This window comes from Oryzias latipes, chromosome 11 (assembly GCF_002234675.1).
Source record: "Oryzias latipes chromosome 11, ASM223467v1".
In the NCBI taxonomy this organism is placed as follows: Eukaryota; Metazoa; Chordata; class Actinopteri; order Beloniformes; family Adrianichthyidae; genus Oryzias; species Oryzias latipes.
Window position 1 is genome coordinate 5,167,696 of NC_019869.2, and position 14,417 is coordinate 5,182,112.

The window sequence follows — 14,417 nt, forward strand, 5'->3', positions numbered from 1 at the left end:
TGCGATCAGCATCATCAACTGACTCAGAAAAATATATTATCTAAAATGCTAATAATGCTAACTATGCTAGCTATGCTAATGTGGCTAAAAGTGCTAGCATTGCGATCAGCATCATTAACTGACTCGGAAAAACACATTACCTAAAATGCTAATTATGCTAACTATGCTAGCTATGCTAATGTGGCTGAAAGTGCTAGCATAGCGATCAGCATCATCAACTGATTCAGAAAAACACATTCCTCCATTGGTGAGAGCTATATGTCATAAGTTGCTAAAAAAAAACACTTTTTCCAAAATGGCGGCTTTTCTGTTGATTTTATCTCCATAGCAACCATTTTATGTTTTGGTCCCCTCGGGAGGACGAACAGATTGACGTCAGTTTCGGACAAATCGGTAAAAGTAAACTTTTTGTCGTCCTTAGCAACAGTGGTTTTATGCTAACCACGCCCACATTCCTTATATGTCCATATCCAGTGTTTTTCAATGTATTCAGTTTCAGGCATTAATGCATGCATTCAATTTTCACTGTTAGTATTGAAATGCATGGGAGTTATAACAGTGCGCCACTTTGCTAGCTTGCCACGCACACGCCGTTCAAAATCTACAACTTCTAATTCCAACATTTTTTCCACAGTAGCTTGCCATTGATGCCCAAAAAGTTTCGAGACGATCGATAAAAATTCCAACGACAAGTTTACGTTTGAATCCAGTGGCAAAGGTGTTTTTTATAGAAAATTCAAGATGGCCGCCTTTTCCCGAGGTCAAAGGTCGACGAAACTCCAGAGGTAATTGTAGACTTATGCTACGGACATGCGAGTCAAATTTCGTGAAAATCGCTCAAAAAAAAGTTCCTTTTTCCATATTGTGTAAAAACGCGAAAAAATCAAAATGGCCGATTTTGGCACATAATGGCCGCCAAACCGTAGCTCGTGTCGCCATCACGTAATGATTTCAAAACTTTGTTTGGATATACCCGACAAAGTTATCTGGGTTTCGCTAGCCGATTCATAAAAAAAAAATCCGAATTTTTTTTTTTTAGCCGAGTCAGCACTTTTTTTTGCGATCGTTTTTTGTTTACCACGGCCACATTCCTTTATCAATTTTGTCGTATCTGACATCGTTTTGTTCAGTGTGGGCCAGGGAATCGTATATTTCATTTTCACGACATTCCGATAAAATATGTGCAAGCTAGCTAAAATGGCGACGGTTGCGAATTCGCCACGCGCACGCGTTTCAAAATCTACAACTTCTAATTCCAACATTTTGTCCACAATTGATTGCCATTGATGCCCAAGAAGTTTCAAAAAGATCGATGAAAATTCCTAGGACGAGTTTTCGTTTGAATACCTTACTAAAGGTGCTTTTTTATGAAAATTCAAGATGGCCGCCCCTTCCCAAGGTCAAAGGTCAACAAAACTTCTTTGGTAGTTGTAAAATCGTGTTTGTGGCATGTGTGTGCAATTTCGTGAAAATCGCTTGAACAAAAGTGTCGTTTTCCCATATTGTGAAAAAACACGAAAATCGCCATTTCTCTGAGTTCGCCACAAAATGGCCGCCAAGCCGTAGGTTGTGTGGCCATCCCATAATGATTTCATAACATCTTTGGGATATCTCCAACACATGTGTTTTGGTTTCGTAACTGTATTTCAAAATATTTTTTTTTGGCCCCATAAACGATTTTCGGCCCATTCATTTTTTTTACGGGGACGCTCGCCGTGATGTCATCATCGTGGGGGGGGTGACGTTCTCTTTGCCGAAAATTCATTTTCAATTTATCCCAGCTGTGTGGCAATTTTGGTGAGTTTTCGGGTATGTGGCGGGGGTCAAATTTTCGCTCAAAGTGGAAGAAAGAAAGAAGAAGAATAAAAAAAAAAAAATAATAATGAAACGAAGCAGAAACAATATAGAAGTTTTTGCGGTTAGGATTTCCCATGTATTTCAATGCGGCCTGTCTTTTACTATAGGCTGGGCATGTCTTTTTGGCTTTAAACCCGTCTTTTGAGGGCTTTTTTGGGCATTTTTGTGTTTTTGTCGTCATTTTTGCGACTACAATTTTTACGTTTTTGCGTTGGTGTTGTGCGTGTGTGTGTGTATTTTTGTTGCGTTACACAATTGTCGTGTCGTTGTGTGCTTTGGGCGACTTTTGACCCCATTTTTTGGCTTTTTGACGCGTTTTTTTGACGTTTTGGACTTTTTGAGTGTTCGACCCTCGTACCAGTTACAATATGGTCCTTGCACTCTGTGAGTGCTGCGGGCCATAATAAAAATGAATATAGATGACAGTGCAAAAAAAACCCACAAATGTGTTTTAAATTGTGTAAAACTGCATTATTTAAGAAAAAATGTATATGATTAACAAATCACTTGTTCCATGGTTCAATCTAACCCAAGTTGGATTCGTTTAAATCCAAAATAACCCGAGTGTGGTAAGAGTGTCAGGTTTGAAAGGAAGAATTAGAGCATTGATTATTAAAAGTTTATTTTGAAAAAACAAAAACACAATTATTGATGAAGATCTTTTTTGTGACTTTTCTCCCTGTTGTGATAAACAGGCATCATGAGTGACAGCTGTAGGGTGTAAGGGAAAACGGTAAACTCAATTTCCTATTTCTCAGCTTTCAGTGAGGCTTTTACGCTGAAAGGACTTCATTAAATGTGAATATTTCAGGTTAAAACTCCAATCTCGGCCACATCTCCGGCTCTCCTCCATGAACTTCCCCTCAGATGATTTGCTCGCGCGGAGGACTCCGGTTATGAATGGGTGCTTTCCAGCAGGCCCCGCCCCTTCCGTTCCCACGGACGGACCAATCAGCGGCGCCGCTGCGCGTCTGTGGGACGTAACGTCAGCTGCCGTCGTGTCGGGATTGGAATGTTAGCGAGTAACTCTCGGAACAACTGAGCAGTCGGTAATTGGACACTCGGACCGAGGATTCCGGTCTTTTCCGACCCGTTTTTGGTTGATGAACCGGCCTGAAACTCAGCGCTCGATCGGCGGGAGAACTTCACGCGCCGCGCGGCTCTCCGTGGACGCGCTGTGATTCATTGTGAATTTTTTTTTTCCCCGCGGCGCTTTGAGGATTTTAAGACGACAAATCGGAGAAATGCAGGGATTCGTGAGGTTACCGTGGCACTGAGCTGCCCCCTCCCCCGGCTCCGCTCGCCCCCCCCCCCTCCCCCTCCCGGTGTTCGGGTTTCCTTCACACCGGATCATGAGGCAGTGACGGAGGGCTGCGGAGCGGATCATTGAGCCTCGGTGGTCACTGCCGGTTTCCGAACATCCAAACCCGCGCGGTACTTCCAAGGCAGGGGGGAGCCCGCCGCCCCCCGGTTTTGCCCCCGCTCTGAATGAAAAGCCCCGAACAGCCCGCCTGGATGAGGGGGGGCAGGAGTCCCGGAGCGTCCGGGCAGCGCGGATCCCTGTAGGTGCGCCAAAAGCGCCGCGTCCGGCGCTCCGCCATGCGCTGAAAGTCCACAGCCGCGCGGGACCGGGACAGCACTTCCGAGGCAGTCGCCCACATGCACCGGATCAACCGCTGGACTCGGGAACCGAATACGCAGAAGAAGGGGGCTTGGGGATGGATCGGTGCCGCCGGGGTCTGTGAGAGCCTAACTTGGGGCCACTTTCCGTTTCTTCTTCCTCGTGACCGACTCGCCTCCGTTCCCGGGACACATGCAGGCCAAAAAACGCTACCTGATCGTCCTGTCCGCCGGCGCGTGCCTCGCGCTGCTCTTCTGCCTCGGAGGGGTTCGGCTCCCGGCGGCGGGCAGGAGGAGCCGGCATGACCGCAGCCGCCGCTCCGACCAGCCCTGGCCCCACTACTCCGACCCGTTACACCGCTTCCAGCCGTGGGACCGGGAGGACACGGAGGAGTTCAACCTGCACACGTCCCCGCGCCAGAAGAAGGAGGCGAACACGAGCGCCTACAGAGGGAGGCGCTGCCGCATGGACTCCTGCTTCGACTTCTCCGCGTGCCACAGGAACGGATTCAAAGTTTACGTTTACCCGCCGCAGAAGGGCGAGAAGATCTCCGAGAGCTACCAGAACATCCTGTCCAGCATCGAGGGCTCCAGGTTCTACACCGCGGATCCCGGACAGGCGTGCCTGTTCGTCCTCAGTCTGGACACTCTGGACCGGGACCAGCTCTCCCCTCAGTACGTCCACAACTTGAAAACCAAGGTCCAGAACCTGCCCCTGTGGAACGACGGCCGGAACCACCTCATCTTCAACCTGTACTCGGGGACGTGGCCGGACTACACGGAGGACCTGGGCTTCGACATCGGCCAGGCCATGCTGGCCAAAGCCAGCATCAGCACCGACAACTTCAGGCCCAACTTCGACGTGTCCATCCCGCTTTTCTCCAAGGAGCACTTGCGCACCGGAGGGGAGAGGGGCTTCCTGAAGTACAACTCCATCCCACCCTTCAGAAAGTACATGCTGGTGTTCAAGGGGAAGCGCTACCTGACGGGGATCGGCTCGGACACGCGGAATGCCTTATATCACGTCCACAACGCGGAGGATGTGGTGCTGCTCACCACCTGCAAGCACGGCAAGGACTGGCAGAAGCACAAGGACGCGCGCTGTGACAAGGATAACGCGGAATATGACAAGTGAGTTGGCTTCTTTTCTAGCTTTTACGCACGAACTCTGCGCGTAAAACGGCCACCTGTGCTGTAACTTTACGCATCGCATTTTAGCTGCTAAAATGCTCAGAAATGACCACTTAAGGAGTCATGGGAAGTTGAACTTTTAAGAAAAGTTCAGTTTACAGACAGCCACCCCCCCCCCCCCCCCTCCTTCCAAACAACCTCCGCTCTTTACTCCTTTCTCACTGTGTCAGCTCCCTGGACATCCCCTGCTCCCCCATCAGTCCCTCCTTTCCCACGAAGGAATTCACCCGCCTTGAACACCTTCCAGCTCCACTCAGTGGGAGCGTTTTTACTAGGATATGCATGGACACGTTTGATTTGCACCCTGTACTCAGTGCAAATTGAGTGAAAGTTGACCAGCAGAGTTTTTTTTTCCCCCCTCTTTGCTTTTGAAATTATTATCAGAGTTGAAGTGACCTTGTCCCGCCTGCTTCCCACACAAAGTGGAGTTTATTTAGTTTTCCAGGGTGTAACACTGCTGCTGCTGAGCCAATTATAAAACAATTTAGTTCCGATAAATCAGTCCTAAGGAGTTAATTACCACTTTCATTTGCAGGAGTTAGTGCCATCATTTCTTTGAGCCCCCAGGGACAGCTGATCACCTCTCATTTTGGAAGTCTTGGTTCTGTCAAGGTGGTAATTAATGACTCCTCCTGAGAAAATCAGTTGTAAATGCTGCATTTGAATCCAGAGGGCGGTTTGGTTCAGGTTGGAGGTGCGGGCCGGTGACGTGGCGGTTCGTTGTCCCGGTCTGCTGGGTTCCGGAGGCTCCTTGGATCATTGTCCCGGTCTGCTGGGTTCCGGAGGCTCCTCTCAGAAACCCAACGCAGCTCAGATTTGAGTTTGATCCGCTGGGAAGATGCAGAATGAACTCAGAATGAACTCTGCTTGGAGCTGCTAAAATTTCACAAGCATGCACTTGTCTTTGCCTTCGTCACCCCTCCCCCTCCCCCATTGCCCCCCCCCCCCTCTCTCATCCCTGTGGATGCTTTGGCCGCCTCATCACCTGGAGATATGTCATCCATTATCCGACATTCCAGCCGTCCCTGGACGGCCCACGTCGGCGGCTCTTTTCCCCAAAGGGGTCCGTCCCGTTTCCCCCGGGTAGCTTTGTCTCCAGAACATCTTGGTTCTGTAATGACGATCATTGATCCAGGAACGTGAGTTCTAGCCGTCCATTCTCTCTAGCAAAGCGTGTGTCATCGTTTTTTTTCGTTTTGCATAAAAGTGTAATACATTCTTGTTCATTGTGCTTCCTTCTAGCAGCAGTGTGTCCTATAAATTGAAGTATTTGCCGGGGCTTTTATTAAGTAACCTCCTTTAAATTTAATAAAGTTGTTGACTTCTTTTTAATAGCATTCAAAGCCCCTCAGGGCGCCAACCCACGCCGCGCGCAAACCCTGACGCAGCTCTCTGAGGTGAAAGGATCTGTGTGCAGCGGAGGGTCCCTGATGTTTGCTGGTGCCTCGTTTCCAGAGGCTCAGTCATGAGGGGGGGGGGCAGGTGGTGCCCTGTGGGGACGCTGCGCTGCAGACTAAGGAATGCACACATGTGTGAAAGCAGCTGTTAGCTGTTCACGATGGTGCTCTGCCAAGCCAGAGGTCCTACTTGGATGCCAAAGCTTTTTATGCCTCAGAGAGGAAACTTTCAAACAAAGAGAGCAGATTGTTGCAGCTGCTGCAGCTTCACCTGCTGCAGCTTCACCTGCTGCAGGTGTGTTGATATATTTAAAACGGGTCGTGGAGATGCTCGTGGTCATTTATCCAATTTATTTCGGTAAACTTTCTCTTAAACCTCCGGTCTGCACGTCTGCTGGCGGCTGTTCGCATCGCTAATTTAGGAACTAACGTCTGCAAAATAAATGGAAGGAGGAAATCGTTGACTGTAGATGAGAACTGGAGCGAGGGACTTTGATGTCATCCATAGAAAATGATTTCCTTCGGCAAATAAAGTCAATTTAGCTATCTCTATTTTTTTTGGGGAGCGGATGTCGTCGTGTTGGAGCCATTTGTCGTCAGATTGGTTCAAATCGGTCTTAGTTTCTATGGGAACCACCTCTGCCACTCAGGAGTGAGCTTGTTGGAAGGCCACACCCCAAACACTTGAAAGCCTGCATGCACTTCCTGTTTGGAACGCCAGAGGGGAGGGGCCAATTAGTCCGGTTTCTATATACAGTCAGTGGAAGAAACGACGGTTACCTTGGATACGCGTCACTACTCTGGGGTCTGACACAACTTCCGTCATGACGTACAAAAGCAAAATGATTGCAATAGAAGTGGGAGACCTTATCGGCTTTTCGGGGGTGGGGTTGTTTTCATCTGATATCTCATTATCGGGAAAACTGCCGTCATCAGACGAAGGACATCTAAATGTCTCGTCTGTATAAGATAAGACGTCTTAAGAAGCCGCTGTGAGGAAAATCCTGTTTCTGCTGTTTGTAACACATTTTTCTGATGGAGGACAAATGAAAGAAATGACGTTTATGATTGTTGAGTTTTTCTTTGTTCAAATGGTTGGAGCAGCCAAAAAAGTTTAGTTTGATAAAGATAGTATTTGTGATGAAGAAAATACTCTGGGGCGGGGCCACAAGCTCCCCGCTCCGCCCCATTTTGATGCAAACAATCTTTGTTTTCCTCGTCTTCGGATCTGGATCAGAACTGAACGGCTGGACAGCTCTGATGTCGCTGTTTTAGTTGCACCGTGAATGTTAGATAGCGGGGAAAGCATGTTGACAGAAAGATGGGTGAGGGGAAGGGGGGCGGGGTTGCTCTGCGTTCGTGTTCCCGCCCACAACTCGGAGGTGAATTTCTATACGTTGTTTTTTGATTATTTTGAACTAAAAACGACAGTCAAAAGATGTTCGGAGCGGGACTTTAAGCCATCCGTTGATGTTTGGACGCTAAGCCATCTCGCCGTCGATGCTGCTGCTTCCACGCCAGTCCTCTCCCGCCCTTTGACCCTGCCGTTTTTTCCTCGGTGCTGCTCTCAGGAATGTGCCTGCAGGGCTGACTGAGGGTTGGGATGTCGGTGCCTAAGCAGGCTCCCGCCCGGGCCGCACGCAGACACAAAGGCACCACGCTCCATACATTTATCCAATTGATTTTCTTAGCTGTAATAGCTTTCAATTGGAGCCACTATAGTCCACTTCATGGCCCGGCCCGATGAAAGGGCCCATTCAACGGTACATTATCCGCTGAGTTTTCAGAGCTGCTGACAATAATCCAAGGAGAGTGCAGTGGGCAGCACTTACAAATGTGGTGTTTTAGAATTATTATTAATTTTATGGTCCTTTTACTTTCGGGCTCCCATTATAGAATATTAAAGTTTCTACTTTCACTAATGCAAAATCAACGTTTCCTCTTTTTTTGTTGGATGTTGTTGTGGGTTGATCTGTGTTTGCATGGTTCATGTGGGTCAGTGTGGGGACCCCCCCCCCCCCCCCCCCCCCCCCCCCCGTTCCTCTGACGGGCAGAAATCAGAAGCACTAAAACTCATTGAGTGTTTTTTTTTTGGAGTAATCCATTATAACTGCAGGGGGGGGTAACGTTTGGCCCGTTTCCTGCCTTGAGCTCCTTCCTCTGGTTCCTCGCCGTGTCATCCGCCCACCTGTTTAATACTTAACCAGCTTTGTTGACTTGTATTGACTTTGCACTTTAGCTACTTTCCAGGCAGCCGCCGCTCAAGGTCACCCGGGGATTGAAAACAAACGCGATGAAGAGAAGATTTAGAAGAGAAAACGTCTGTAGGACAAGCGAAGAGGAGATGGGGGAGATAAGCACGCGCCCCCCCCTCATGGAGGGCAGAAATGTCCAGAAAATTGTGTTGGGATTTTTTCTTTTTTATTGTCCTCCTTCCATTAGGAGTCAATGACAGGAACATAAGCCAAGCGCCGCGGCGTTTTCATCTCAGCCACTGTGTCATCAGCAGAAAATTTCCCCACACTTGAGAAAATCATCTGATCTCTTTGCACTCCGCTGTGCCCTTTTTCCCCCTGCATCTTTCTTCCCATATCCTCGTTTTTGTTTTTTTTAATGCTTTTTTTGTTCCGTTTGATTGTCTTATTGTTTATATTTGCTGACACGCCATTAGACGGAACGGCAGACGGTAGGCGGACGCGTGCCGAGTGAAGACGCCACTTCCTTTTTGCTCAATGTTATCTCCGTCAGACACTATGATTGGGAGGGAAAATGGCAGCACTCACCTGAACGACGGCGCGGGGCAGCGCTTGTTTGTCAGCTGAGGGTGTCGTGCGCCCCGGGTTGCCATTGTTTGTGTTTCTGTTGTCAGATTAATAAATCATGAATATTTCATGATGGCCTGCTCTCTCTTAGATAAAGTACCACACGTCTGATGGAGAATGTTAATGATGTGGAGGATAATTGGTTTGAATGCGGCGCGGTGTAATTGGGAGCCTTTGATATTTTGCTCTGGAACATGTGCCAGAAACGGATTTGAGCCCGTAACTGCATTTAACCTGTTTGTGATTTCATCCAATCAGGGTGCCTATCTGTCAAGAAGATCTCCTCCAACTTTGGTTTCGGCGCTCCTCTCATTACGGCGGCGTGTGTGTTTGGGATGTGACACGTGGGCGCGGTCTTTTCTCCGAAGCCGAGGCTTTGATGACCGACTTACGTGACAAGTGTTTGTGTCATTACTGAGCATCTTTTCTAGGCCTAGCGGCAGTTATTTGGTTGGTGTTGAAGACCCGTTCTGATGAAAATGGTGTTCTTAACCTCTTGTGACATTTTTCTGATGATGGAGGACATTAACCTCATTTTTACAAGTATCTCTTCTTTCAGACCGTCGTAAATCAGGAGCAGATGGGGGGGAAAAAGGAAACCTCCCTGCTCTGCTCCATTCCGATGGATCCGATTGTAGACAAATAGCTTCATTTACGTCTTTGGTTTCCTCTTCTGGATCCAAACTGTACGGCTGAATAGCTCCAATATTGCTCGCCATTTTTGTGACATCGGTAGTGATGGCGTGAGACACACAGAGTTCTTTCCCTACCATAATCCAGAACAAATTTTTAGTCTGAATACACCTAAGCGGACCAACCTGGAGCAGCGATGATGCACAGCAACTCACTGAAATGTGGTCAGATGAAAGCAGGCTCATTAAAACAACATTTAATGTTATCCACATTGCTTCTCAAATGGTTTTCCTGACAATCTCTTTGTCATAAACACTTCTCTTAGCCGTCGTCTTCTCAGTAACGGCCTTGCGTCAGTCCTCCAACATACCAAAGTAAAAAGTGTTGTACCTGACGTTGGTACAGACGTTCAAACCTGGTCATCAAAATATACAAACTATCCCGACGAGGTTTGCAAAGCACAGGACTTCTGTTATTCCTTCAATCGTTCCTGGCCAATGATCTCTGAACCGAACCGAATTGAGATTTTAGCGTATCGTTGCACCCCTAGTGTAGACTGAGACTTCCCAGGTATGGGTGACGGGAAGGGGGCCCTCCTCCACAACGGTCCTGCCCACAACTCAGAACCAATAGTGACAAAAGTTGAAGGATATTAGTGGAAAATGATGTCTTATGGTGGATCATTGGGGAGCAGGCAGCATTTTTGTAAAGGAAACAAATAAAAAATAGATTAAAAACAAACAATTTCTACTAAAACCACTGGGGTCACAAATGTCGTGTCCTCCATGATGAACTCTGACACACATCAGTTTGTGCTCCTCCTCCCATGGCGGTGTGTGTGTCGTCACACACAAGTGTGCGATTACAAGTGTGTGTCTGTGTGTGATGGCTGAGGTCACGACCCCAACTGTCTGTCCCCTCGCTGAGTGGCGAAGGCAAAGCCACGATCACTGACCCACATTCACTGAAGGATTACCAGCACAGCCGGGCTGCCCTGGCCTCCAGGGGGGTGGGGGGTGGGGTGGGGGGGGCAGTTGTTGGGAAGCAGGAGCAGAAAAGAATGAATGTGGGGGGTGGGGCTTTTTCTTCCTCTCTCCACAGCAGCTGCTAGCTAGGTGTGGAGGAGGCCGGAGCGTCCCAGGACCCCCTCAAAGATGAAAATGAGTGAGGGGATTAGCACAGCAGTGGGGCCGGGCCCCGGGAACCATTTCCCCCATTAAAAACGCTCATTTCCTCACGGCTGTCGCGTATGATGGAATGGAAAGAGTGAGCCGCGAAAATGTCTTCTGTCCTCAGGGCTGTCATTTCAGAAGACCCCCACCCCAACCCTGGTTTATTGAAGGGACAGTTTAAGGGGTTTCGGGTCAAACCGATGAAAACGCTCGTTGGGGAGTTTGATTGAACCAGACAGGTCAGGGTACGGCTGAGGCTGATGATCAGGCTAGACGTGTGATTGGCTCTCATTAGAATCTGTGTTTATGAGGATGAAAAGAGAATATGGCGCCCATCTGCAGGGCCGGGGCTAATGTGACTTCTGACATTTATTTGGAGAGACAGTGTTTGAGCATTTTTAACGTCTAAATGGCTATTCTGGTGAGATACAGGTCAATTGTTCTGTATTTATGGAATCATAAGACTCCGGCTTCCTCCCACCGTCCAAAATCATGCTTCATCGGTAAATTGGTTCCTCTAAATTGTCGAGAGTTGTGTGATTGTGTGTCCCCTGCCTTCGCCCATAAATGGCCGGGATAGGCTCCAGCAGCCCGTTTCCCCGAGAGGGACAAAACGGGAATAGAAGATGGATGGATAATCATAAGTATTAGTCAGAAGTACCAGCATGGGGGTCGACTCACAGAGGTCTTGCAGGTTTTTGGCTTGTCCGGCCCATGGAAGGTTGTATAGGAATGGATGAGGAAACACAAGTCAAATCGAGTTTATACTTTAAAAATGGGAGCCCCAAACGACGTTTCTGGTCTGTTGACCTTAAATCAAGGTTGCTTTCCTTAAATCTGCTGCCTTAACGTTAAGGAAGTGTCTGTGAAGGACGCAGGACGTTGGTTTCTGCTGCTAAACATTGGAGTGTTTTCCTGCAGAAGGGGTGGAGGGTTGGAGGTGGTGGTCCCATTGCCCCCGGGGATTTGTCTGTCAGCATGGATGACCCGAGGCTCCGTTCTGAGAGCAGGCGAAGGGTAAAAACCGACCCAGATCCGCAGCGGCTGCTTCAGTCACACCAATCCTCCAGCAGGAAAAGGTCTTTTTCCGTCCACAAAAGAACCAGAGGCGCTCTGATTGGGCCACAGTCTATCAGCAGTGCTGATGTCTCCTCTTGTGAGCTTCACATGCCCTTGGGGGTGTTTGAACTGCAACAGGGGGGTGGGATAGGGGCTTTTATGGTCCTCAAAGGCCGTTCGGCAAACACCTACGGCACGTCAATGCCGCGCTGGATCGCTCCACGTCAACTTGAACGGGTCCACAAAAACAAACACTTAACCCCTCCTCTGGGGCTTAGATTTATATAGTGGTTGGGGGGGGGGGGGGGGGGGGGTGACCACTGGGCAAATAGGAGGAAAGAGTGGGGGTTCTGGAGAGGGCAGTAGCTTAAAGAAGCATTATGTCAGTGAAGAATGCGCTCATGGAGCGGTGTTTAGGGGGCCACGGCTTCAGCAGAGAAAGAGGGTTTTGTTGCAGTAGATCTGGCAGGCTGATGGCCGGCCTCTTTCCCGTCTGCCCCGCCGTTCTTTACGGCTCTGTTTGAGTTCTTCTCATGGAGTGGGGGAGTGGGAGCCCCCCCTCATTGTGATAAAGTTTACCTCTCGTTCCTGAAGTAGCGCTTGTGCCTTGTTGACTTCCCAGCTTTCCCTCCACGGTGGTGGTGGACTCCTCTCCACCCCCCCTTCTCAGCAGCCTCTTTGTCCGGCTTTATTTGCTGGCCCCTGATGCTCTGCACAGCTCCAGCCGCCGACAGCCTCCTCCGACATGCTCCTCAGCAGATCAGACGCTCACAGGAGAGGGGAAGGAGCTGGGGTCAGAGGTGGATGGAATTTGTTGTCATTGGTGGCCGCATGTAGATGGGCGGAGTGTCCGCCAAAACCCCTGTTGCTTTCTATTGGGCTGTTTCAAAGCAAATCTGTCCTCTAACGTAATAAAAATATGAATAATCCCCATTAGATTGATCTTTAATTAGAAAACACCAAATTGATTTGTCAAATCCGTAAATTAGTTTTGCTTTAAAGTAAATTCTTCGACTGTTTTTCGGGCAAAATTGTTGACTTAAAATGATGATCATTGAGTCACTTCAGATTAGTCATGGGTAAAGTGTTTTTTCAAACCAAGTCATTTGGTCTTAAATAGTTATTTGAAAAATACATGAATTGAATCAAATTTTACTGAATGGTAAATCTAATCCAATCAGGATTCATGAATTATCCATTGAGGCAAACTGATTGGTCAACTGTTGGGACACGCCCACTAAAGCTGACCTGAACGGTTATTTTGGTCACCCGTCCATTAAAAGACCACACCCGTATTTGGACTAGCTTCAAACTGACAAATCAGATGCCTCAATAAAAGTAGGCGGAGTCTGCTAGCCCCCGCGATCAACGTTCAAAACGTTAGACAGAATTTCGTTTAGGGGGTGTGGCCTTCCAACAAGCTCACTCTTGATTGGCGAGAGGGGTCGTCATAGACACTCCAGTCACTGCTTACTGACGTTTTTTGGCTCCAACATGGATGATCTCACACTCAACTCAGTCCAGTTCTTGGATACAGTCAATGACTGGAATGTGTAACACGCCCCCCTAGAGGCTACCTGCTTAAGTCACTTTGGTTTCTAAACCTGCCTCAACAGGAAGTGGAATTTGTGTTGGTGGTTGGTCCGAATGGGTGAAGTTTGGCCTGAATGATTGACAAGGATTTATTCAAATTACAGGTGACTTTTATGACCTTTACAATACATTCCTCTACATTAGTGATGGAAAAGATACAGATATGTATGGAAAAATGGATGTAGCACTGGCAGTAACAGCAGTATCGTAGGCTTTAGCCCTTATTTCCTCTCACACGTTGCAGCACCTGAACCCAACTGGAGAATCCACTACAGGAATGCAGTTCTGATGGCTTTCATATCAGTGTTTTGTCATTTTCTGTGTCTGTATCATCAACCCAAAAGACACCTTTTCTGTTTGCTCTGCTGCATCATTACTTTTGGCCTCTTCCCGAACGCTTTTCTGTCAAAAGAGGAGAAACCCAAGTGAGTAAAGCCAGGGAATCGTGCTTGCAACATCAAGGCGGAGGAGAGACGCAAAAAGATCAGGTGGCAGTCAAGACAACAGGATACACAGCAGCAAAACAAGCTATATTTCCTTCATGGAGGTAAACTGAAGTGTTTATTCTCCCGGAAAGTTGTGACACGACAGCACTTTGTTTTGGAAGTCTAGTTTGCCTATGCAGCCCCCCCACCAGACAAGGTGCTCGCTGCTTCCCTGATGTGAGGCGGCGAGGGGTAAGGCAGCGGCTTCCCTTTCCTCACAACGGTAATGAGACAGCGCCGGTTCCCAGGTACCAGTCAATTAGACTTTAGCAAAAATACAAAGTCTCATGGTGTGGGGTTTGGACTAAGAAAACAGCTGTTTGGTAGGAAGTGAGCATGCATACAGGGGCAATTTATGAAGCATGTTTTTGGACGGTGGGAGGTAGCCGGAGTCCCCGGAGAGAAGCCACGCATACACGGGGAGAACATGCAAACTCCACACAGAAAAGGCCCCCATTGGTGTTTTGGTTCCCGTTGGGACTTGAACTGGGGGCCTTCTTGCTATGAGGCAAGAGCGCTAACCACTGCCCCACCGTGCAGCCCTAAACATCTTACTCTATGTATTTTTAATACTACGGGCATGCCCGT

General features: G+C 48.3%; 1 protein-coding gene across 1 annotated transcript in view; it reads left to right on the plus strand.

Annotated features, from left to right (window-relative positions):
• Window positions 1–2,846: 2,846 nt before the first annotated feature.
• The window catches only part of LOC101167217 (exostosin-1b), a 135,054-nt gene continuing 123,483 nt past the window's right edge, over window positions 2,847–14,417 (plus strand). Inside the window, exon 1 of the mRNA XM_023959609.1 lies at window positions 2,847–4,608. Coding sequence (XP_023815377.1) covers window positions 3,671–4,608 — 938 coding nt within the window. The 5' untranslated portion in view covers window positions 2,847–3,670. The remainder of the gene's footprint in view (window positions 4,609–14,417) is intronic.